Below are 24,039 nucleotides of genomic sequence, written 5' to 3' on the forward strand. Positions count from 1 at the left end.
TGGCACTTAATGGGAAAGAGACCTGATGAAGCCAGGTCTGCCTTGCTCACTACATTATAAATTATCCAAGCGCAGAGGGTGAATCTTTTATTCACCAACACATGCCCAGAACCCAGTATAAAGGCTACGCTTAAATTGACAAACACCTGCTGAGTGAATGACTGCATGAGCAAGCCCATATTTGAGCTCAGCCCAAATAAGAGGCTGAGCGCATATTTGAGGGGTCGCACTGCTGCCCGGGGACCACTCCTGAAAGCATGTCACTCCGGTCACCTGCTCCCCAAAAGTGCTTTCAGCTCGGGGCAGGCAGGTACCTGGTCCAACTATCTTCTGAGAGCTGAAAGCTAACAGCCGGAATGTGAATTGAGGAAATCAGGATAGTCACACAGTACGATGATTATGAAGACGACGGCCAGGTGCCAACTGATAATACCTAACCTCTGCGCATCAGGGTCATGCCGGCGGCCTTGGTTACAGCAGCACCACCTCCCCCAGCAACTCGTGACTTCCGAGTCGGAACGTCTTCCGCGCCGAACTACAACCCCCGGCATGCACTGCAGCTCCCCCAACGTTTGCCGGAAAGCGAGGCCCAGGAAAGAGGCGGCCGCGTCGCCCGGCCCGCGGGTTCCCATGTTTTCCTTCCACCATCGGGCTTCCCCCCAGCCTCGGACTGAGTATTTCCGGGGTTCCGAGACTGCCACTCGCGCCAAAGCGCCGCCACCCCTTCAGGAGTCTCCCGGGCAACGGAGCCAGACTAACTTTCTGTCAGGCTTTGGCGCCCGGCGCGCCGTCAGTGACGGCATGCAGGGGGTGGGCGTTCCGGCCCGGGAGGACCCCGCCGCGGCCCCGGAAGCGCCTCGTCTTGGGCGACTGTGGCGGCGGTCGCCGTGATGCCTGCGGGGCTAGGCGGCTGACGGCGGAATAGGAGCGGGCCCTGGGCCCACAATCTCGGCGCCCGCTGCTCGAGAGCGGCCTGCGCCATGGCCACCTCCGCCGCCTCCTCGGAGCATTTCGAGAAACTGCACGAGATCTTCCGCGGCCTCCATGAAGACCTACGAGGGGTGCCGGAGCGGCTCCTGGGGATGGCAGGGACAGGTGAGGTGGGGGCGGGATGAGCCAACGAGAACAGCGCTCCGCTAGCACCGGAAGGAAGAGCCCCCACCTCCTTCCCAGACCCACTCGCTCGTCTCCTCGCTTGGCATCCTCAGACACGCCCCCTAGGGCTGGCTGAGTCCCGGCGTCCAGAATCTCCGTGCTGCCACTTAGGTACCCAGGAATCCACCGCGGAGTGTCATCTCTCTCTTGAATCCCCTGTAGCCTTCAGAGTTCGCTCGTTTCATTTTCACTGTGGCAAGATGGGCATGAGAGACCTTAGACCTGTGACCCTTAAATCTGTAAACTGAGTATAATTGGTTTTCTTTGTGGCTCTCAATATTTTGTTTTTCCCGCTTGAAAGTATTCTCCAGAGACCCATAGTTTTCACCAGATTGGCAAAGGACCTGTAGCACAAAAAGGGTTAAGAACCCAAAGCCATCATAACTTTTGAGGCCGGTGTAAATAACCAGCCTTGGGGGCGGGTGGGGGTTGAGGGAGGGATTGGTCTTTAAAATGAGGATGGTGGCTTTCAGGTGCGATCCTTTTATGACCTCTGCTTAGACCTCCTGCCCCCTTGATTTCATAATGCAGTGTGCTGCAAGCTTGGCTTGGGGGAGCTAAGAGTTTTCTGGTTGAATCTGTATAGGAAGGTCTATCATAGTAGTAGATCTTGATGGCAAGGCCGATGAGACTTCCATTGCTTTTACTGAAGCATGGAAGCTTGAGTGTTTGCTCTGAGAGTTACCCAAGGTCACATGAATTGAATGACTCTGGTGAGAATGAAACTCATACTTTTGTTTAACATATACTTATTAAGAGAGGCTGCTGTGCACTAGGCACTGGCTAGATGCTGGTGATATTGCAAATTGCTGTGAAAAGACTTACAGATCTCTGTTCTTATGGGTCGATGATGATATATAAATATTAGGAAGTGGTGTTAAGGGCCATACAGGAAAATAAAGCAGGGCAAGGAATGGGGAAGCCCTAATTGTAGATTGGGTGGCTGTGAAAGGCCTCTTTGAGGAGGTTGCATTTGAGCAGAGATTTGAAGTAAGGGAGTGAAACATGCAAAAATCTGGGAGAAATAAGTTTCAGGAGGACAGAATAGTACTGTAATAGTCCTTAAGCAGAAGTGAGTTTGGTATGCTCTAGGAAGAGCTAAAGGGCGAGTGTGTTCAGGGTGGAATGAGCAAAGGAAATAGTAGTAGTAGATAAGGTTTTAAAGGGCCAGATTGTGTGGGGCCACGTGAACCATGGAGAAGGATTTGCATCTTTATCTAAATACAGTGACTTGAAGTTAAAGGCTACAGAACAGGAGAGTGATTGGATCTGATTTACATGGTTGAAAAATAGATCATTTTTTTCAGCCTGGTGTTGATTTAAATTTTGCAAGATTTGTTTCTGTAAAGGTGTGGTTGTGGTTTAGTTGCTAAGTGGTGTCTGACTCTTTCCAACTGCATGAACTGTAGCCCACCAGACTCCTCTGTCCATGGCATTTCCCAGATAGGAGTGGGTTGCCATTTCCTTCTCCAGGGGATCTTCCCAACCCAGGGATTGAAACCCCCATCTCCTGCATTGCACTTGGTCTCCTGCATTGTAGGCGACTTCTTTACCAACTGAGCCATCAGGGAAGGGTAAATAATGCCAAAGGACATTCTGTTTCCAAAAATAGAAAACTTAGTTGTATTCACTTTTGTCATCTTCCTGAACTTCTAATTGCTGCAAAGAGGACAATCAAAAAGGTGTGAATTTCTACCCAAGTACAAAATATTCTCAACACAAGTTGCTGGTAACACTTAGTTGTTCAGTGGGTAAGTATGTATAGTGTTTGCATATCCCCAGATTATAAGAATTTCAACAGCCTTCAGTCTCTTTATTCACTGCTTTGTTTACGTTCCTTAATAAATATTTGTTGAATAAGTTGGATTTAATTAAGCAAACATACTGGGGTGTCATCTCTGAATCCTTTTTTTTTTCTCCTGAGATGACTTCATAGGCTTTCCAAAGCTTTCCTATCATGAATTATTAAGCACTGAATAATATATTAATACATAACACATCCCTTGCATTTAGCTTATGCTCTGTAATTGAATTCAGTATTTTCAATGAACATCTATCAAGAATTATGTATCACTCAGTATCCTGGGTCTGGGGAGTTCTGTGGTTCTTGCCTTAAATGGGAGCAGATTTCCAAAGTGTGTGATAAGTCCTAAGATAGTTTTGAGACCGTGACAGAAAGGCTAACATGGCCGTAGGGGAGTTCTCCTTCCTTCTCAGAAAGGAGAACTTCTGAGTGTAAAGGGTTGACAGGGAGTTTGCCTGAGAGGGGAAATGAGAAGAGACAACAAAGGAAGGGGAAAAAAAAAAGTCAAATATTCAGAACTATGACTGAAACTTAAGATGTATATGGGAGATCAGTAGTAGATGAGATAAATAAGACATAGCCAGACCCTTCAGTTCAGTTCAGTTGCTCAGTCGTGTCCGACTCTTTGCGACCCCATGAATTGCAGCACGCCAGGCTTCCCTGTCCATCACCAACTCCCGGAGTTCACCCAAACTCATGTCCATCGAGTTGGTGATGCCATCCAGCCATCTCATCCTCTGCCGTCCCCTTCTTCTCCTGCCCCCAATCCCTCCCAGCATCAGAGTCTTTTCCAATGAGTCAACTCTTCGCATGAGGTGGCCAAAGTATTCGAGTTTCAGCTTTAGCATCAGTCCTTCCAAAGAACACCCAGGACTGATCTCCTTTAGGATGGACTGGTTGGATCTCCTTGCAGTCCAAGGGACTCTCAAGAGTCTTCTCCAACACCACAGTTCAAAAGCATCAATTCTTCGGCGCTCAGCTTTCTAAACAGTCCAACTCTCACATCCATACATGACCACTGGAAAAACCATAGCCTTGACTAGACGGACCTTTGTTGGCAAAGTAATGTCTCTGCTTTTGAATATGCTGTCTAGGTTGGTCATAATTTTCCTTCCAAGGAGTAAGCATCTTTTAATTTCATGGTTGCAGTCACCATCTGCAGTGATTTTGGAGCCCCCAAAAATAAAGTCTGAAACTGTTTCCACTGAGGGACCTAAATATCACATTAAGACATCTAAACTTGATACGGAGAATCAATAAAGGATTTTAAATTCTTTTAAAGGCCAGCCCATGTTGATACCAAAGGCAGAAAACATTACAAGAAAAGAAAATTACAGGCCACTATCCTGATGAACACAGATGCAAAAATCCTGAACAAAATACAGATTCTAAAATAAAATCAGACCATATGATTGTATTTTAGAAGGAGAATGCTGGTGACTGAGTAGAGGAATGCTGGTGACTGAGTAGAGGTTGAAAGAGAGGCACAAAAATATACTGGGGACCATACATTGGTGGATTTTTTTTCTGAGCTGTCTTTTCCATTCCATTGAGCTTTGAATCTGTTTTAATGCCAGTTACCATACTGTTTTCATTACTATAGCTTTATAATATACAGTTAACCCTTGAACACCAGCCTTCTGTGTAGCTGAAAATCCAAGTGTAGCTTATTGTCCCTCCTATCCAAGGTTCCTCAGTATCTGCAGATTCAGCCAACCACAGGTTATATGGTACTGTAGAATTTACTGTTGAAAAAAATGTTTGTATAAGGGGACCTGCCTAATTCATACTCTTATTCAACGGTGAGCTGTAGTTTGAAAGCTGTAGTTTGAAATCAGAAAGCATGATGCCTCCAGCTTTGTTCTTCTTTTTCAAGACTGCTTTGACTAATTGCGGTCTCTTGTTCCATACAAATTTTTGGATTGTTTGTTCTGTTTTAATGGAAAATGCCCTTTGTTTTGCTAATATTTTGTTGAGGATTTTTGCATCAGGGATATCGGCCTGTAATTTTCTTTTCTTGTGATGTTCTCTGGTTTTGGTATCTATGTAGTGCTAGCCTCATAAAAGACTTGGGAAGCGTTCCCTCCTCTTCTGTTGTAAGCTCTATATTTTGTCTGTTTTGTTACTTGTATATTCTAAGCACCTAGATGGAGAAGGATATGGCAACCCACACCAGTACTCTTGCCTGGAAAATCCCATGGACAGAGAAGCCTGGTGCAGGCTACAGTCCATAGGGCCAAAGCGAGTCAGACATGACTGAAGCGACTTAGCACTCAAGCACCTAGAACAATGCCTAGTACATACTTGGTGCTCTATAAATATTTGTTGAATGGTTGTATAAATACTGTGAATTGTTGGGAAGAAAATAGTAACTATCAATATATAATTAAATGTTGAAACTGAAGGTGATTTTATTTACCACGTTTTCCATATTGTCATCACTTTTAAAATCAATGTATACACCTATTTTTAAAAAGGATAGGATTAACAGACACAGTGTGTCCTACTTGAGGAAGTTTGTATGGAAGTGACCATCCATTAGCATTTGTGATACTTATTAATCCATTATTACTTTAAACACCCACAACAATAATTTGTAGTCTTAGTTTTGCAGCATCTGAAGAGGTCTCTCCACATATCTCAGGCTGCTGTAAATTCTTATCCAGTTAATACAGTAAATACCTGTAGTCATGATTTCTCATTTTAGTTTCGTAGCACCTGAAGGCATCTCTCCACATGTTGTAATGAACATTGTAAAATTATTCAGTTTTTCAGTTTAATTCACTTAAGTTTCAGTTGCTATACACGAAACTCCGTTATTTTGGAAACCAAAAAGATAACTATGGAGGATGATATGTAGCAGGTTGATAAATACAATTACTCACTGACTGCAGAATTTTAATTTTTCCAACACTTCATATTCTTTAAATTTAGTTTTTGCTTAGTTCTTCTTACCTAGGAATTTACTTTAAAAAACACTGGTAGTCACTATTTATTGAACCCTTAATGAGCTTAGCATTTGCTGCCTGTTTGTTATGTGTGTTGTCTTTTTCAGACAACTATACAGGTCAGTGCTGTTACATTTCTTATTTATAATTGAGGAACCAAGCTTAGAGGGATCTGATGCTTTAATTTCCTTTATGGTGTGAGATCAGGTTAACCATGAGGTCTGCAGAGGATGTAGGTCCTAGAAATGCCACAAGGGGGCACCAAAAGCACTAATCACAAATTTTAAAGATCTGGTGAAACTGAAGTTATTTCCACAGTTCTAATGGACCAAGACAGAGAAGGCAATGGCAACCCACTCCAGTACTCTTGCCTGGAAAATCCCATGGACGGAGGAGCCTGGTAGGCTGCAGTCCATGGGGTCGCTAAGAGTCGGACACGACTGAGCGACTTCACTTTCCCTTTTCACTTTCATGCATTGGAGGAGGAAATGGCAACCCACTCCAGTGTTCTTGCCTGGAGAATCCCAGGGACAGCAGGGCCTGGTGGGCTGCCGTCTATGGGGTCGCACAGAGTCGGACACGACTGAAGCGACAGCAGCAGCAGCAGCAGCAGTGGACCAAGATGAGTGATTCTGGGGCTATGAAAATTCAAACCGCCTACAAGTGGCTCAGCTAGTAAAGAATCCACCTGCAGTGGGGAAGACCTGGGTTCGATCTCTGGGTTGGGAAGATCCCCTGGAGAAGGGAAAGGCTACCCACTGCAGTATTCTGGCCTGGAGAATTCCATGGCCTGTATAGTCCATGGTGTCACAAAGAGTCGGACATGACTGAGCTACCTTCTTTTCTTTTTCTACAAGATGGAGAGGCTGCCACCTTGGTTGAGATGAGGTGGGCTTCCTCTAGCGCTTTTAGAGCTGGGTGTTTCCATTTTTTTCCATGTCTGAGACATTGTGCTGCCATGCACCTAGTTCACCAAACATTCGGCTTCAGAGTGAGTCACTCACATGTGAATGGTTTGGGAAGACATGAGGGGTCAGGAATAGTGTTATTTAGAGTAGCTCATTCTTTCTCAGTTTCCGGTGTCCATTCTACCTGGTATCAGTCCTGCTGTTTTGTAGTTGATTGTAGTGTTAATTCTAGCTCCCTAAAAAATGAACAGATTTGAAAAGATTATACCTGTGTACCTTGGGAGCATGAAAATACCCCTCAGTGCCATAGTGTACATGGTGTACAGTGCCATAGTTAGGAGACTTGCATTGTGTAACTTGTGTTCTAGTTACATCTTCTCTTTTCTATGGCCTTGGGGAAGACAGTTTATTCAGGCTCTGGTTTCCTCAACTGTAAAATGAGGTTAGACTAGATGATTTCTGAGGCCATCTTCGTTCTTAACATTCATTAATTTCACAATTTTGAGCAAAGCATAAAGGAACAGGTATTGATACCTCTCAGTTGGGTAGGGGTTCCATCTCTTGAATCTTTAAAAGTATACAGGCTGTAGAGCACTCATAGGAGAATATATGTCTTATGAAATCAGAGAGTAGAGTATTCCAAAAAGACTGAGAATAACAGAATCACGCAGGGAAGTTAGTGAAAGGATCAAGACTGTGGACTGCCTTGCCGCCCCCGTACCCCAATTCTTATTATACAGCTGCATTCTTTGAATTATTCTAGAATTTGTCTCTTAGGAAAGCAGATATTCATATCCTTTAACAAAGATTAAACGAGGAGAACTTAGGACTAACAGAGATGTAGAAAAATCTAGGACCAGAATGCACTTATAGAATACTGTCATCTTGGATCAGAAGTGAGTGAGTGTGCTTGAGTGTGGAGATGTGCCTCTTTAGAGGAGTGGTGACACGCAACACTTTTGTGAATGCTTACTATACAATAATATGATAGCTCTCCATGGAAGTAGCCATTCTTGATTGCAGATATTATTTCACTGCTGGTGGGTGCAAACACAGCCCACTCAAGGATAATAAGGCTGTGTTGGCACTTCCTGCTGGCTCAGACAGGGAGATCTGCCTGCAGTGTGAGAGACGCAGGTTCAATCCCTGGGTCAGGGACGATCCCCTGGAGAAGGGAATGATTACCCACTCCAGTGTTCTTGCCTGGAGAATTCCATGAGCAGGAGAGCCTGATAGGCTACAGTCTATGGGGTTGCAAAGAACAGCCAACACTTTGACTCGTGGTGGTAATTTCATGGTGGTTACCTCATGGTTGGTCAGGAGGTAGGCCTTTTGCTTTGCCTGAACTTTCTCCTTTTCGGGGGAGTGGGGCGGCGCGTTGTGAGCAGTGTGTGGTGAAAACTAGTTCACCTGGAACACGTACTAAGGGAATGCGCATGACAGTGAATGCAGCTTAGTAAAGGGTGGATTGTCACTTGACTCTTGCAGGCAATAACAGTGTCTAAGAAGCACCCTACCAGGTTTAGAGCTCTAGAACCTATGGGATGTATAAAAGAAAAAGTAAATTTCTGTACGCAGAGGGAGATTGAGCTCAAGTTGAGACTATAGAATATATACAGCCAAGTGATTTACATTAAAAAGTAGTGGACAGCTGACATGTTAGATGCTATGTGATTAACACAATATAAATCTATATAAAGCGTGACAGTGGGGTTACTTCCAACATGGGATTGGGTTTGAAAGTCAAGGTGTGAGGTGAAAATCAGGGTAAACAAAGTTATCCAAGAATATCTTAGGACAGCATGTTGAGTACCCGCATGCCATCCCTTCATAGGCCTTACTTTGCTGCTTTCTTGGCATTGGTACAAGTTGCTCTTTCTTCAGTTGATGGCAGTGCCAGCTTGTATTTAGAAATGCCACTGAGTGAAAAACACACAGACTGTCCTCATACATCCTCAGTATGGAGGAACCTTGAAGGTTTTATGCTACGTGAGGTAAGTCAAACACAAAAGACAAATACTGTATGATTCCTCTTATATGGGGTGCTTGGAGTAGTCACATTCATAGACACAGAAAGCAGGATCGTGGTTGCCAGAGTCTGAGGGGAGGGCATATAGGGAGTTAGTGTTTACTGGTGGAGAGTTTCGGTTTGGGATGATGCAGAGGTTCTGTAGAGGGATAGCAGTGATGGTTGGCCAACATTGTGAATGTGCTTCATGCCACTTAACTGTACACTTAAAATGGCCAAAATGGTAAGTTTTATGTTATATGTATTTTACCACAATTAAAAAAAAAAGTATCCCAGATTGTGAATGTAATCCCAAAAGATGAATTCAAAAAATATTATAAGAAGTGACAGTTTTGTGGTAGTAAGTAGATTATGTGTAGATTTCCAGGGAGAACATTCATTTTGCTGTATACATTTGAAAAAAAACAAACTCCTCATAAATAGGGCTAATTTTTGCTTCTTAGGTGTGATTTGCCTCCTCATTTCCTGGCTGAGGAAGGAGGTTAGGTCCCAAAAAGATGAAGAGAATTATCCAGGCTTACATGTTGAGTTAGGCCCAAAGCTAAGACCAAAACTTAAGCCCATTTACTCCCCAGCACTTCCCCCCATCCAAAGTTTACCAGGTACTCCCTTCATCATTGTGGTGTGTCTAAGCACCATTTTTACTGTAATTATTTCCTTTATCGGAGAAGGCAATGGCACCCCACTCCAGTACTCTTGCCTGGAAAATCCCATGGCTGGAGGAGCCTGGTAGGCTGCAGTAAGTGGGGTCGCTAAGAGTCAGACACGACTGAGCGACTTCACTTTCGCTTTTCACTTTCATGCATTGGAGAAGGAAATGGCAACGCGCTCCAGTGTTCTTGCCTGGAGAATCCCAGGGACGGTGGAGCCTGGTGGGCTGCCGTCTATGGGGTCGCAGAGAGTCGGACACGACTGAAGTGACTTAGCAGCAGCAGTAGCAGTATTTCCTTTATATCAGTACTTCATGTAAAATGCACTTATTTAACATATAAAGTTCTTTTAAAAGGACATTTTATATCGCTGCCTTAGATGGAAAATCTGTGGAACCTAGCTATATGATCAGAAAAGCTACGATGAAGACAAAACAATGCTAGTTTAGTTAGATGTCCTTGCTTTGGGGTTAAAGCCTGTTCTGTTTTTTTAAAGAGGACATTAGTAGTTTTTAGGTATTAAAGACTTACTAGAACTAAAATGACAGGATGCAAAGGATTGAACAAGGAATGACATTTTCCCCTGTGTGAGTCAGTGGTATTTTACATCATTTCCTATACCACTGCCAGTGGGTATGGCTAAGAAACTTGTGCTGTATGCCTTGCAGGCTCTCCAGAGAGCAAAGTAGGTGGGCTTTGAATATATTTGGCAGAAAAGCAGTGGATAAGGGTTAATGTAGAGATGTGATTTACCATGGGGATGCAGATTTCAGAGAAATGGTATTGTTAAACATTCTTATTGATCAAACCGTGCCTGGTCCCTTTGTTAGGGTCGGTGAAAAAAGATGGACAATAATTTAGACCTGTTTTCTTTCTTAGTAGGAATGCTCTTGGTCTTTGGGGCCAGATCATTGTTACGCAGGACTGTCCCTAGCATAGGTACTCTTGTTCCCTGGGCGCTTAAATGCCAGTGGTAATACCATCCACCACCTTCCCACCCTCCATTAATTGTGGTAACTAGTTCTCTTACTTTTCTGAGTGTCTTTTAGGAGTGATTAAGTACTGTAGGGTACCCCCAGGAAGGGAATGGGGAGTATATTCTAAGCAGAGGATATGTCCTCTACAAATAAATGTTTGGAAGCAGGATTGAGTATTTAAAACTCATCTATCTTTTCCAGAAGAGAAGAAGAAGTTGATCAGAGATTTCGATGAAAAGCAACAGGAAGCAAATGAAACGGTGAGAACAGGAACAAGTCCTTATTTCCTCTTCCTGTTTGTTGGTCTTTGCCAGAAGTAATGCTTATGACATTATGATCACAGATTTAACTGTTCCCATCTGTTGACCTTAGTTTTGATTATTTCTTACTAAATGAGGCCAGTTGATGGGGATGGGTATTGAGTAAAACTTGAACACTCCCCTGAAGTGAGTCCTTGATAAAACATTGCTGATACAATAGGACATTGTCCTTTTACAAGGGTGGACTTTTGAAAGCACATTTTAAAAGCTGGCCATTAGGATAACTTATTCTCCTTTGTTAAACTTACTGTCACAGAAAATGGACCTCAGAGGTGGTTCCTACTCACATTGCCTTGTTTTAAAAAATAGAAGGTTTTGGTACCTTGGGCAAGGCATGCATAGTCAGGATGAGTTCTCAGTCAGGACCCAAAGCTTATCAGAAGTTGGTCCAGGTTGCTAAGCAGTTTAAGAACTGCTTCTCATTTAACCTGTGACTTTTCTTAAAAAAAAAAAAAAAAAAAGTAAGCAAGTTTTGCTCTTACCTTTTAGAAGTAAGGGTCCTCTGTCTTCATTACATTGTGCTCTAGCTTTAGCAAACCCTTTTAGGAGGCTGGAGCTAAAATCTCGGTCTCTGGTAGCACTCCAAAGAAATAGTTGCCTCTAGTATCTGCTACCCCAGAGTAGACTGAAGAATTCTTTTTAAGCCAGAGAACTTTATTGTTTGTTGAAGAATAACTCCTGTATTCCAATGAAGTTTTTAGAAGTTAAGCGCATCTGCATCCTTTTTTCTGCTCTGCATGTATTTGAAGAAGGATCAACCTACCAGACTGTGGAAACTATCACCTTCATAATGGGAGTACCAGAAACTTTTCTAATACCTTTGTATTACTGGACGTAAATCTGTGATATCTGTTACAGAGCTAGGCCTCTTTTTCAGTTAACATCTTGGTAGCATTTTCTAAAGTTAACCAGTCCTACTCTAGCCATCCAAAGCAGAAGAAAATGACTCATGGCCTCTTACAAATGAGTCTGTGTGTTACAATTTACCTGTCCCAGAAAAATGGAAAGGATTTGGACCCCTGGTTTTTCTGACATGGACACAAACAGTTGATTTTCAGGAGGAGGAAGGGAAGAACCTTGATGCCATACCCCTAATTATTTTTAGTACAGTAGGTCCCTAAGTGCATCGTGATAGCACTTGGACCATAACAGGCTAAGAACTTGGTATACTGAAAAGAGTATGAAGATCTGGAATCCTGACTTATGTAATCTTGAACAGGTTTCTTCAAGTCTCATATATGAAGTAAGAGTATTTCCTACCTTTTTGATCTGTTGTGAGGATTAAATGAGAAAATATATGTCAAAATGTTTAATAAGCTATAAGGTACTTGTTAGTTTTCTCACTCATTCATCACATACTTTTTGAAGGCCTGTTCTGTGCCTGCTGGGCACTATGCCAAGCACTCAGTAACGAAGTGAAGGTGTCACATGTGGTCCCTGCCCTCCTGGGCCACATTTTGAGTATTTATTTAGGATTGCTTGTGGTTTGATTAGTCCAAACTAGACATATTACCCATATGAGAGAGAATAGAAGCAGGCCGTCTACTCACTACTTTCTGCCTTCCTAGCTGGCAGAGATGGAAGAGGAACTGCGTTATGCACCCCTGTCTTTTCGTAACCCTATGATGTCTAAGCTGCGAACCTACCGGAAGGACCTTGCCAAACTCCATCGGGAAGTGAGAAGTACACCTTTGACAGCCACTCCTGGGGCCCGAGGAGACATGAAATATGGCACATACGCTGGGGAGAACGAGCATATGGTGAGCATCAGCTGTCATTTCCCTGTGGGTCTGTGGCACAGTGATTAACCGAATTGTGGAGTACAATCGATGTTATCAGTGCATTCTTGACTGGTTTTTTCCATCTTATCTTCTTTCTTGCATCCAATTTCCCGTCTCCCCTTGGGTGCCTGCCTCTACTGAATTTAATGCAGACCATTCCAAACAATTTACCTGTTTAGAGTTTTTTGTATCCTTTATGTATAAAACAGTGCTTGATGGGTAGTGGTGATATACAGGCGTTAGCTATTTATATTACACCTGGACTCTGTAGTCTGACTCACTGATCCAGTTTCTTTCTCACATATCCCCCCAGAGTTCAGTTAGGATTTTAACTTATCAGAGCATAGTTACAAAAGTAACCCACACTTTTCCTTACATTTGTATCAATGGTCCAATAGCCCAGATACAGTAGAGAAAGCAGGATGTTCCTAAAAAAAGGGGGGCTGACACCTTACTCATTGTAATAGAAAGTGAGCCAGACTGCCTCTCTAGCCTCCAGTGTTCTCATTTATAAAATTAGACTACTAAATTGAAAATGTGTATTCTCAAACTGTCTAAAGAAGCTAGATAGGTAAAGGAGAAAAGGTTCACAGAGATTAAATTTCATGTGTTACATTTGGGATTATACTCCACAGCACAAAGCAGAAATGGCCTGTCTGGTAATGTGGGAGAGAAGTGGAAGGGGGCCCACTAGTGCAGACTGTATGGATGTAGAAGGGGTGATGACACAGTTTTAAACAAATCCTATTTCATGAAGCATCCTAAACATAGTTTGAGATATTCAAATGATACTGGCCTGACATTCCTGATGTGAAAACTAGAGTTTTTGAGAATGATGTAAAATTTTCAAAGAAGAGTGGGAAAACACACGCCAAGTAGCACTTGTTAAAAGTGAGATGAAAGGTGTACAGTGACTTTGGTCATCTGTGACCCAAAAAGCCCCAAAAAACAAAACGGGGGAAGATAATTCCAAGCAATAATTTTTCTTTAAAATTACTAGTTTCGGAAATTATAAAAACAATATAGGTGTATAAACTACTTTCAGTAGAATTACTGTTCCAAATCTGGGGTTGATTCATGTGACCTTACTGTCTCTCCCTACTCTTTCTTAAGCCCAATCATTTGAAAATCCTCATCTTTTATGTTTAAAAATGTTGTTTTCCTGCTGCTTTTAAGCCAGTGTAAACTGGAGCAGCCTCATTCAGTGGTTTCCTCACTTGTCTGTATGCTATATATGAAGTGAAAAAGCCTTCTTGTTGCTTCTGATCTAGAAACACACCTTTAGGCTTCTTAATGGTGGTATCGAGTGCTAATGGTCACCTGATCAGTAAATAGGCCTTGTGAGCTGACTCCTTTTCCAGAGTTGGTGCGCATGTGTGCTCTGAAGAGCTGAGAACTTAGAGCTGCCTCCATTTCTGTCAGTAGTTATTTCTGGCCTGACAAAGGCTGCTTCGGTCTTCATGCCTCCTGTGCTTAGGAATAGGTGGAATAATACTTTGGTGGAGTTTCAGAAATAGGGTGCTTACTTGACCCCAGGTACTACCTCCCTTGAGAGCAAATCACCAGTTTAACAACTTCAGGATTTGTTTTCTGTGTTTGGCCTGAGGCAAAATTCTTTGGATGCTTACCAAGGGTGCAGCTACTTTTTTCCAGAGAGTAGTAGTCTCACACTTTTAAGTGATTTCTATGTGTGCTGAAAACGAATAGCTTATTCATGGTCACTCAGTACCAATCAGTGGGAACTTTCAGTGAATTACACTATTTCTAAGGCCGTAGAGTTTAGTTGGTTTGCCCTATCAAAATGATAGGATGTATGAATTTTTAGGTAGCTCCTGCATCCCAGATCTGGGCCATTGCCTCTCAGAAGTTGCTAGTCCAGGAAGCACATGAGTCAGTTCAGATTCGTCAGGAGCACAAGGAAGATGCTCTGGTGTATTGAATCCTTGCCTTGCCTCGCTTAAGTGTAACAAGCAGTGGACTGGGAGGTATTGTGATCCTAGATTGAATCCCAGGTTCTCTTGTAGTCTGATTCATTAGCATCTTTGATTGTCTTACAAGTAATGAAAATTACTGCACACTATATCCCTTCTTATAAATTCATTTATAATGGAAGAAGTCTAACAATTCCCTTTCATACTCCTGTCAGAATCGGCTACAGTCTCAAAGGGCATTGCTTCTGCAAGGCACTGACAGCCTGAATCGGGCCACCCAGAGTATTGAGCGTTCTCATCGTATTGCTGCCGAGACTGACCAGATTGGCTCAGAAATCATAGAAGAGCTGGGGGAGCAACGTGACCAGTTGGAACGTACCAAGAGTAGAGTAAGTCTAGGTGGATAGAGGGGCAAGAATGGGGAAAGTAGGTGGGTCCATTACACCCTGATGCTTTGCTGCTGTCAGAAGCAACCGCAGTTCCAAATTCAGGGTATGATTTTTTAGGTTCTTATGCTTTTCTCTGTTTGTAATTTGCTTGACTAAAACATATCCCTTGGAAGTAATTTTACTTGTAAGATTCAGAGGTCACTGGGCAGGGGGACTGAGATTGCAGAAAACCCAGTTTCTACATTTATTGAAGATTGTCAAATAGGATTGTAGCCATACCATCCTTTTATTAGGTCCTATATTAGGTCCTGTATTGTGAACTAAATTTCTGTTTCTCACACATCTAGTAGAACACCTGTTATTCTTATGAAAGCAACATTTGCTTTAAAAGATTCTAGCTTTCCTGTCATTTAGAGCCAAGGCTATTTCCCACATGTCATAAAATAGTACTACTGACAATTTATAGAGGTTTAATCCTGGACTCTTCTTAACCTAAGGTAAAGGAGATCATGGGCTTCCCTGATGGCTCAGTGGTAAAGAATCCGCCTGCAGTGTAGGAGACACAGGAGACGGGTTCAATCCCTGGGTCCAGAAGATCCCCTGGAGTAGGAAATAGCAACCCACTCCAGTATTCTTGCCTAGGAAGTCCCATGGACAGAGGACGTGGCGGGCTACAGTCCATGGAATCACAGAGTCAAATATGACTGAGAAATTAACACTACTACTACTACAAACTAAGGGAGATCACTGTGAGAAAACAAAATACTTAGGCCAAATGATGACTACACTGTGGCCTCTAACCTACTATCACATCACTCTAAGGGGCTCTGAAAAACAACTTATTTCTTCCTTTCTGTACCATCTGCAAAGGAATTTTAAAAACTGCCAGTGGAATGCTGTATTAAGAACATGAGGCAGATAAATGAAACAGATACTATGGGCAAGACTTAGATATGAGAAAGTCATCTCAAATCCCCACACTGAGCCGTTATTTTCCCACCTTAATAGCCATAATTCTCCACTCTTAAAATCAAGTCAGAATGATTTTGACAACTCAAAATCAAGTCAGGTATCACCCTCCTCAGTGAAAATTCACAGTGAAGTACTGAATTCAAGGTAAGCTGCAGAGAAAGCAGCTTGTTTGCAGATTGCATGGTTTATTTGTTTTTACTTTTGAACTTACTAGATGGATTAGTTGAATTTAAAAGCTGAGGAATGAGCTGAGAGATCAACTTACCAAGGCCACTGGTGAACAGGAACAGATGGCAGGTGGCATCTGTTGAAATATCCTCCAGCTATATAGGTTAGTAACAGGCAACCAAAAGGGGAAAAAAAAGGATTTTAAAAAAAGATTAATTCCTTTCATAATTCAATGTAAGTACTCTTAAAGGGTAAGGAAAAAAGGAAAAAGAGATCTCAAAAGTGGTAATCCACCAGGCTATAAAAACAAACATTAGCTCAGGAGGCTCTCCTGGAGTTTGGCTGATGAAATTCACATCTTAAGTTGCTCAGAGTTACTTCAGTTACTGGCAAGGTACGCACGAAGACTTTGTTTTGTGTAGCCACAGTGAAGGATTAGCTCAGTCCCAGAGGTCTCCTCACAGCAGCCTTGGGATACAATCATTCCTAGGCCTATTGACAAGTATTAAAGTATCTTGTCCTTTCCAGTTTCTACTTACAGAGGCCATCATTTAAATTGATTTGATTTCTGGGAGTTTTTCAACATAAACCCTTTAACACCATCAGTTGACTAATGTTCAGTTCTACAGTGTGTACTTCTGTGAGAAGAGGGAAATAATTGCTATTTTCTCTTCTCAGCTGGTAAATACAAGTGAAAACTTGAGCAAAAGTCGGAAGATTCTCCGCTCAATGTCCAGAAAGTAAGTTTCAAAAATTAGTCACAGAATTAATTTCTCTTAATTCTAATCTTTCAGCTGAGAATGTCAAAGCTTTAAACCATGACTTGCAAAGGTACTGATAGAACAGAAGAAATAAAGAATATCACGTAGTTAAGTATCCCAGGAAAAAATCCATTGTTGGAAGTATATAAGCTGCTCTGATTTGGAGCAGTGGAAAACTGGTCCACTGGAAGGACTTTTCATGCCAGTTTACATTCCTTAGAGAAGACAGCACATGGGAACAGAGCTTCATATTCCTGGAAATAAATTTGTAAAAACTTAATGAGAAAACTTTTCACTGCTATGGCTTTGTACTTGATTTTGGCTTTGCTTGCCCTTTATGGGAGTCAGCCATTATTTGGGAGTTCTGTCTTGTTAGCAAGGAGTTGATTTGAGAAAAAACCCTTTAGGTAAATGCTGACAGCAGCAGAACCATGGGCAGAAGGGAAGTATTGACACTGAGGCTGAATTTGGGGGGTAAGTCAGTGTAGGTAGCATGAGTGAAACTATAACCAAGTCATGGAACTAGCAAGAGAGTGAGATTTTCCAAAACAGTGGTAAGTTCCTTGTGGAGCAGGAGGAAATGTCTGATTTTGATTCTTTGTGTTAAAGAGTATAGGAGCTTCAGAAAAATTTCTGTCTTTATAGAGAAAGGCAAGAAGTTGAGAAGACATTGAAAGGCACTCCCAGCTTCTAGTTACTTATCCTAAAGCAGGACCACCTCCTGTACCCAGGCTGGACGTGCACACTGGGGTCACCCGCCGCCCCTTCTCCTAATGTGTCCTCACAGCTGCAGTATGTGGTCAGGGCAGCTGTAGATGGTTACATAGTGAGCTTCTACTTTGAAATCTGCTTCAACTGACTTAAAAAATGGTATACTTTTTCACATGTTTATTTAATATTTTTCTAATTAGCCCATCATAGAAAAACTACTTTTAAAGTGAAGTACTAATTACTATTTGAATACATTTTAGAAAAAAACATTTGTATGTTTTGGTATCTTATTGCCCCAGTTTCAATATTTCTGTGAGGTAGATAGTAGTAATTATTTACAAGGTTACTAAGTGGCTCCATGATCAAACAAAAATTCAGTCTGCCTCACAGTATCCTGCCTTGGTCCCAGGTCAAACTCCTCAGTATTAAGAATGGAAAGAAATAAGGTTACCCAGACGTCTGACTACATCCCACTTTGCTTCTCTTTGTAGAGTGACAACCAACAAGCTGCTGCTTTCCATCGTCATCTTACTGGAGCTAGCCATTCTGGGAGGCCTGGTTTATTACAAATTCTTTCGCAGGCATTAAACCTCCTATAGGGAAGGGTTTGTGGACCAGAACTGTGACTCTGTGAATGAATGGCGTTAGAGGTGTGGAAAAAAACTTATTGCTGCTGTGAACTAGCAGTTCAAGAAGGCACTGTGTAGCCAGACTGTGGGTGGAGGGAGGAAGACAGAAGACCACTGAAATGTGAAGGAACAGCAATAAGACCAGTATGATATACCAAGGTAATAAATGTCGTTTATTTGACTTAAGTTTACATAGCACTCCAACATATTAATACCCTGTGAGCGTCAAAAAACCAAATACATGTACAGTACTATTATCGGTCACCAAAATGAAAGGGAAGGAAACTGTACAATTGTGAGAATGCACAAATGTTCTCATTAAGGCAGTACTGACCCAGATGATCATTCAGTATCTGTCACCACAAACGCCTCACGGCTCTGGAATGCCCACTGTGACACATGTGTCAACAAACAGTATTCCCTAAATTCTTACACGTTCTTCACTCTCTGATTCATCTGGTGAGCTGGGAGTAGGAAGTTGGTCGTAGACAACATGCCCTCCCTCCCTCGTCTGCCCGAAACTCGAAGCAATGACGTCCACTGCCAGGCTGGCTGTAGCCTTGGCCTCCTCCTCTGACACGGCCAACCGAGGATTGACTTCAACGAGGTCCAGGGCCGAGAGCAGCCCTGAAAACACAAAGCAGGACAACAAGAAAACTTCCTAGCTGCTCCTTTCAGTGAGGGTCGTCCCACCTGGGTAGAACACACCAAGGTGAAAGGGTCATATTCTACTAGAAAATTACCCACTGTCAGGAAAGCCCTTACACCTCATCCTCTTGGGCATGAATTTAAGTTAGAAACACTGGTAATGCCAGAGTAGGATTGAGAGAAACCTTTAAAGTAATTAAGTCAGTTATCCCTGTGTAATGAATGTAACAGGCATGGCTGATAGGCTTTCTGGTTAGGATGAGCAAGGTCGGGGTGAGGGGTAAACAGGGGTGGCAGTAGGAGTTTCCAATCTAATTGGGAAAATGTATCATTTCCAGTATTTCTAGGGACCTGCCAGATCCTGCCTGTAGTTGTGTGATGAGATCTCTCACGTCTCACTAGCCAGCACTCGATTCCCACTTCTGAACTCTGGCGCTGTGTAGCTTTTAAGGCACCGTGTGTCCTAAAGTATAGCTGTTACTGCATATCTTACTCTCACCCCTGCAAGTTTGAACTCGGAGGACAGGCTCCATGTATGACACAGTTCTTAGGTCTCCCTTCAGACGGATGCAGTATCTTACACTTGGTCATATTTAGTTTGAACTCCAGTTACCTTCTCTGAGGGTCTGGGTACTTGTGCCAAAGGGTTTGAGGCGGGAAGATTAGACCATAAAAGAACCTATCTAGCCCTGCCCTCTGCCCCTCCCCATCAACATATATATCCCCTACTTCTGGGGAGTTTATTTTTAGTTGGTTATTCTGGATGAAGTTAATCTACCTCCTTTAAGAGTCACTAGAAGAAACTAGATTGGAGGATACAAGTATCTGAATATTTAGGGTGGCCATAAAGCCTGGATACATGGATGAATATACCTAATGACTTATGGATATCACATTTTAGTACATGTACCTCCACTGCTAGTACATCCGCACAGTGTGCCGTCCCTTAGGAGCAATGCAGAGTTCAGTGCACCGTGCAGAACTACAGTGAGCAGGTGTGTCCACCAGCCCCTGCACACGCATCTGTATCCAATCTCCACTTACTAAATGTGGACCTTTTACATAGCCCAGGAGTAAATCAAGAGGGTACAAACTGTTAAAAACATACTACCTATAATTCTAGACTACTGCCACCTTGTAGATTAAGCAGACTGCTTTATCTAGTTGATAGTCTCAGGACAGACAGCCTTTTGGAATAGAATAACACTGCAGCAGGGGAGGGAGGGACAGGATATAACCACTGCCCCCATCTAAGAGCTAGAGGTTACTAACTTCTGCTCTAAGTGGTGTCAGTGGGAACCTGAATGGAGAACTGAATTTCCAGGTTCACTGGCCAAGGACAACTGACAGTGTCTCAGTTGTAGGTCTGAGAATAAGATTTTCTGGTCCCATCAGATCTGATTGACAAGCATTCTTCTTTCTGTAGTGCCTAAGGTTCTGGTAGGCTCCAGAGCCAGGGAGACCATTTCTCAACTTCCATATCCCATCCCAGATAGTCAAGGGTTTCCTGTAGTCCTCGACTTTTCAGTCTGGGGTCTCTACGCTATTTCAACCCCAATTTCATGAGGTGGTATTGAAGTACCATACAGTAATTGTTTAAATTTTGCAATGAGAGGTCATTTAAAGTAGCCTTAAAACCAAGAGCTTTCTGACAGAAATGGAAAGTATTTGCAAATGAGTATGAGTTTGGGGACAGTAACCTCTTGTAGCTACTCTTTTCTAAAAATTTTTATTAATTTTTTGCACCATGAAGCTTGTGGGATCTTAGTTCCCCAATCAGGGATCGAACCCAGCCACTGTAGTGAAAGCACCAAGTTAAGTCCTAACCATTGGACCACCAGGGAATTCCCCCTTGTAGCTACTCTTGATCCCCTAGCTTTCAGTTTACTGATCTTCCTGTCAGCCATTCATCTTCCAGTATCCCCATATTACAGGTCCTAGCAAACAAGCTCTAGTGTAAGACTTCTATGAAAGGGCACAAGGTGTTGTCCAGCTTTGAAATATCTTCAAGGGAAGCTTCAGCTTGACGTTCTTAACTCCCAGTGAACCAGTCTCATAGTGTCAGGGTTAAAATTAGAACTATTTGGCCTTGCCTTTTAGTCTTCATCTGCCTTTATACAATTCAGATGCAAAGAACTACATCAGTTTGGCAGTTTATTCTTGTATTTATTAAGTGTTTAAGTGGACAATATTTTTTTTTTACTCAGTGTTACCCTAATGTATTTTGTTATCAGCCAGGTCCAAACATGCCTCTAAATGATTCCTTATTAGCCTGACCACATGGCTTTTAGCTATAGAAGTTTAAAGAGAAACAATGTCTCCATGACATGTAATAATAGAAAAGATCCCCTGGCAGGCAAGAGGCTTCAGCAGATCTACTTAGGTAATTAACAGGTTGATCACTGCTTACCTGTACTGTGTATTTCTTCAGTAATATACATGCCTTCTCGATAGGTCAGTCCCCCTACAACAGGGGTTCCTGTGGCTGGAGCCAGTGTAGGGTCAAATGCATCAATATCGAAACTCAGATGGATTGGCCTTTGTCTTCTTGAAAGGAGGAAAATAAGAGAAAGTCATTTGGGCTGTACTTGGATGTTTGTCCTTCCTACAGCTACAACTCCTTGGTTTTGTTGCTGTTAATGCTAGTACTCTATTAATACAGCAGATTTCCAGATTTCCTGTTCTGAAAGTTATTATGTTAGGTGCTTACACATCACTTCATAGTCTTGCCCTCAGTTCTGTGTGCCTCAGACTAACTCCAGTTTGTATTTCTGATTTACTCTGGGCTTTAGGGCTTCCCTGGTGGCTCAGCGGGTAAAGCGTCTGCCTACAATGTGGGAGACCCGGGTTCGATCCCTGGGTCGGGAAGATCCCCTGGAGAAGGCAATGACAACCCACTCCAGTACTCTTGCCTGGAAAACCCCATGGACTGAGAAGCCTGGTAGGCTACAGTGCATGGGGTCGCAAAGAGTTGGACACGACTGAGCAACTTCACTTTCACTTTAGAGCCTCTTACATTAAGAACTATCAATAGAGAGAATTCCTCACTTCCATAGGACATGGGTTCTGACAAATTCTAGTTGAAGTTGGATTGGTCCAGGTTACAGTTAGTTATTCTCTCAGAGTAGAAGAGCAGCTCTGAACTTAGGACTGCGATCTTAACCATCTCCCAATTCCAACTTTAGTTTAGCCCAGGCATCCAATGGTTGAAGGTAACATACAGTAAACACCTATATAGTAAATTATTTATACTTCTTAACACTTTAAGAAACGGTATACTACCAAGGTGGCAATTAATCACCCAGAAATGAAGACTCAGCACTGGGAAAATGTTCTTAACTAGCATTTGATTAGCATTCACCTGTCATCTTTCTATACTACCAAGATTTGCTTAATATAAAACCTTCAGATGATGCAATAGTTGAGGCTGTGAAGAAGAGAAAAGTTGGAACAATGAATGCTTCTCCTCTCGAAAGATAAGCATTAAAAATGGAGCTAAAGAGAAATTCACCAGAGCTGTTTTCCCTCCCAGCCCTAGAAGAACATGACTCAAGTTTCATAGTCTCCCTTTCTGAATTATCTGAATTTTTTCATATGTATGTTTTGTTTTTATAAGGTCATTATCTTAAGAGACAGGCTAGAGTTTACTGCCCACTGAGAGTCTGCCCTGTTCCCTTTGGGACCTAGCAGTAGACATCCATTGTAGTTACTTACTTGCCAATTAGCAGATCGAATGTCTGTTCCATGACCTTCTGGATACCAAGTCGATCTATGTCTCTCATGGAAAAATACTGGATATCATAATTCTTTAAAATAAAACTGGTGAGATATCAAGGAAAGAAGCCTTAGCTAAAGAGCAGTTTTTCAATCAGATGTAGGAGTGGGGCTTGTCTTTATAGTGACCTACAACAGGTTAAGTCCAGAAATAACCTATGAAATGGAACATTAGTGGCCAGGACAGGCCCAAAACTCAACCCTAACGTATCAACTTACTGTTCAGGAGGGTCCACGTCTCTTAGTCCAATATATACAATACTTGGAGAAGAGATACAAGGTTTGATCCAGGAAAATCCTGGGAGCTGTGGTACCTGTGAAGAGAAGAACTCATCAGGGATTCTCAGTCTCCCCACGATAATCACTGTGTGTGGTGTGATTTCTCTTCTTACCCTCAGTGTATGTGTAAACCAGCAAACACACAATCTGGGAAAGAACTGATAGAAGTGGAAATGATTCAGAAGGGCAGCTTCAGAACAGTATAGTCTTATGAAGAATAAAATACCTTCTCTTAACACAATCACAGAACTGATCACATGTACTACAGCCTTATCTAACTCAGTGAAACTATGAGCCATGCCCTGTAGGGCCACCCAAGATGGACGGGTCATGGTGGAGAGTTCTGACAAAACATGGTCCACTGGAGAAGGCAATTGCAAACCACTTAAGTATTCTTGCCTTGAGAACCCCATGAACAGTATGAAAAGGCAAAAAGATAGGACACCGAAAGATGAACTTCCCAGGTCAGTAAGTGCCTAATACGCTACTGGAGAAAATAACACCAGAAAGAATGAAGAGACGGAGCCAAAGCAAAACAATGCCCAGCTGTGGATGTGACTGGTGATAGAAATAAAGTTTGATGCTGTAAAGAACAATATTGTACAAGAACCTGGAACGTTAGGTCCATAAATCAAGGTAAATTGGAAGTGGTCAAATAGATGGGAAAAGTGAACATCAACATTTTAGAAATCAATGAAATAAAATGGACTAGAGTTGGTGACTTTAACTCAGATGACCATTATATCTACTACTGCAGGCAAGAATCCCTTAAAAGAAATGGAGTAGCCATCATGGTCAACAAAAGAGTCCAAAATGCAGTGCTTGGGTGCAATCTAGAATGACAGAATGATCTCTGTTCACTTCCAAGGCAAACCATTCAATATACTAATCCAAGTCTGTACCCCAACCATTAACGCTGAAGAAGCTGAAGTTGAACAGTTCTACGAAGACCTACAAGACCTTCTAGAACTAGCACCCAAAAAAGATGTCCTTTTCATTATAAGGGACTGGAATGCAAAAGTAGGAAGTCAAGAGAGATACCTGGAGTAACACAAATTTGGCCTGGGAGTACAAAATGAAGCAGGGCAAAGGCTAACAGTTTTGCCAAGAGAATGCACTTGTCATAGCAAACACCCTCTTCCAACAACACAAGAAAAGACTACACATGGACAGCACCAAATGATCAATACCAAAATCAGATTGAT

The 24,039-nt window shown here is 42.4% G+C and overlaps 2 protein-coding genes across 2 annotated transcripts in view; one reads left to right on the plus strand and one right to left on the minus strand.

Moving 5' to 3' along the window:
- The first annotated feature begins 828 nt into the window (after positions 1 to 828).
- VTI1B (vesicle transport through interaction with t-SNAREs 1B) lies at positions 829 to 18,314 on the plus strand. Its single transcript, XM_006056177.4, has 6 exons — positions 829 to 1,095; positions 10,673 to 10,731; positions 12,360 to 12,551; positions 14,719 to 14,892; positions 16,711 to 16,772; positions 17,996 to 18,314. The coding sequence occupies exons 1-6, from the start codon at positions 981 to 983 to the stop codon at positions 18,090 to 18,092; spliced, it is 699 nt and encodes a 232-aa protein (XP_006056239.1). The 5' UTR covers positions 829 to 980; the 3' UTR covers positions 18,093 to 18,314.
- The window catches only part of ARG2 (arginase 2), a 35,067-nt gene continuing 29,313 nt past the window's right edge, over positions 18,286 to 24,039 (minus strand). Inside the window, exons 5-8 of the mRNA XM_006056176.4 lie at positions 22,775 to 22,869; positions 22,496 to 22,600; positions 21,192 to 21,328; positions 18,286 to 18,760 (exon numbers count right to left, since the gene is read on the minus strand). Coding sequence (XP_006056238.2) covers positions 18,555 to 18,760; positions 21,192 to 21,328; positions 22,496 to 22,600; positions 22,775 to 22,869 — 543 coding nt within the window. The 3' untranslated portion in view covers positions 18,286 to 18,554. The remainder of the gene's footprint in view (positions 18,761 to 21,191; positions 21,329 to 22,495; positions 22,601 to 22,774; positions 22,870 to 24,039) is intronic.

Source organism: Bubalus bubalis, chromosome 11 (genome assembly GCF_019923935.1).
Source record: "Bubalus bubalis isolate 160015118507 breed Murrah chromosome 11, NDDB_SH_1, whole genome shotgun sequence".
NCBI classification, from domain to species: Eukaryota; Metazoa; Chordata; class Mammalia; order Artiodactyla; family Bovidae; genus Bubalus; species Bubalus bubalis.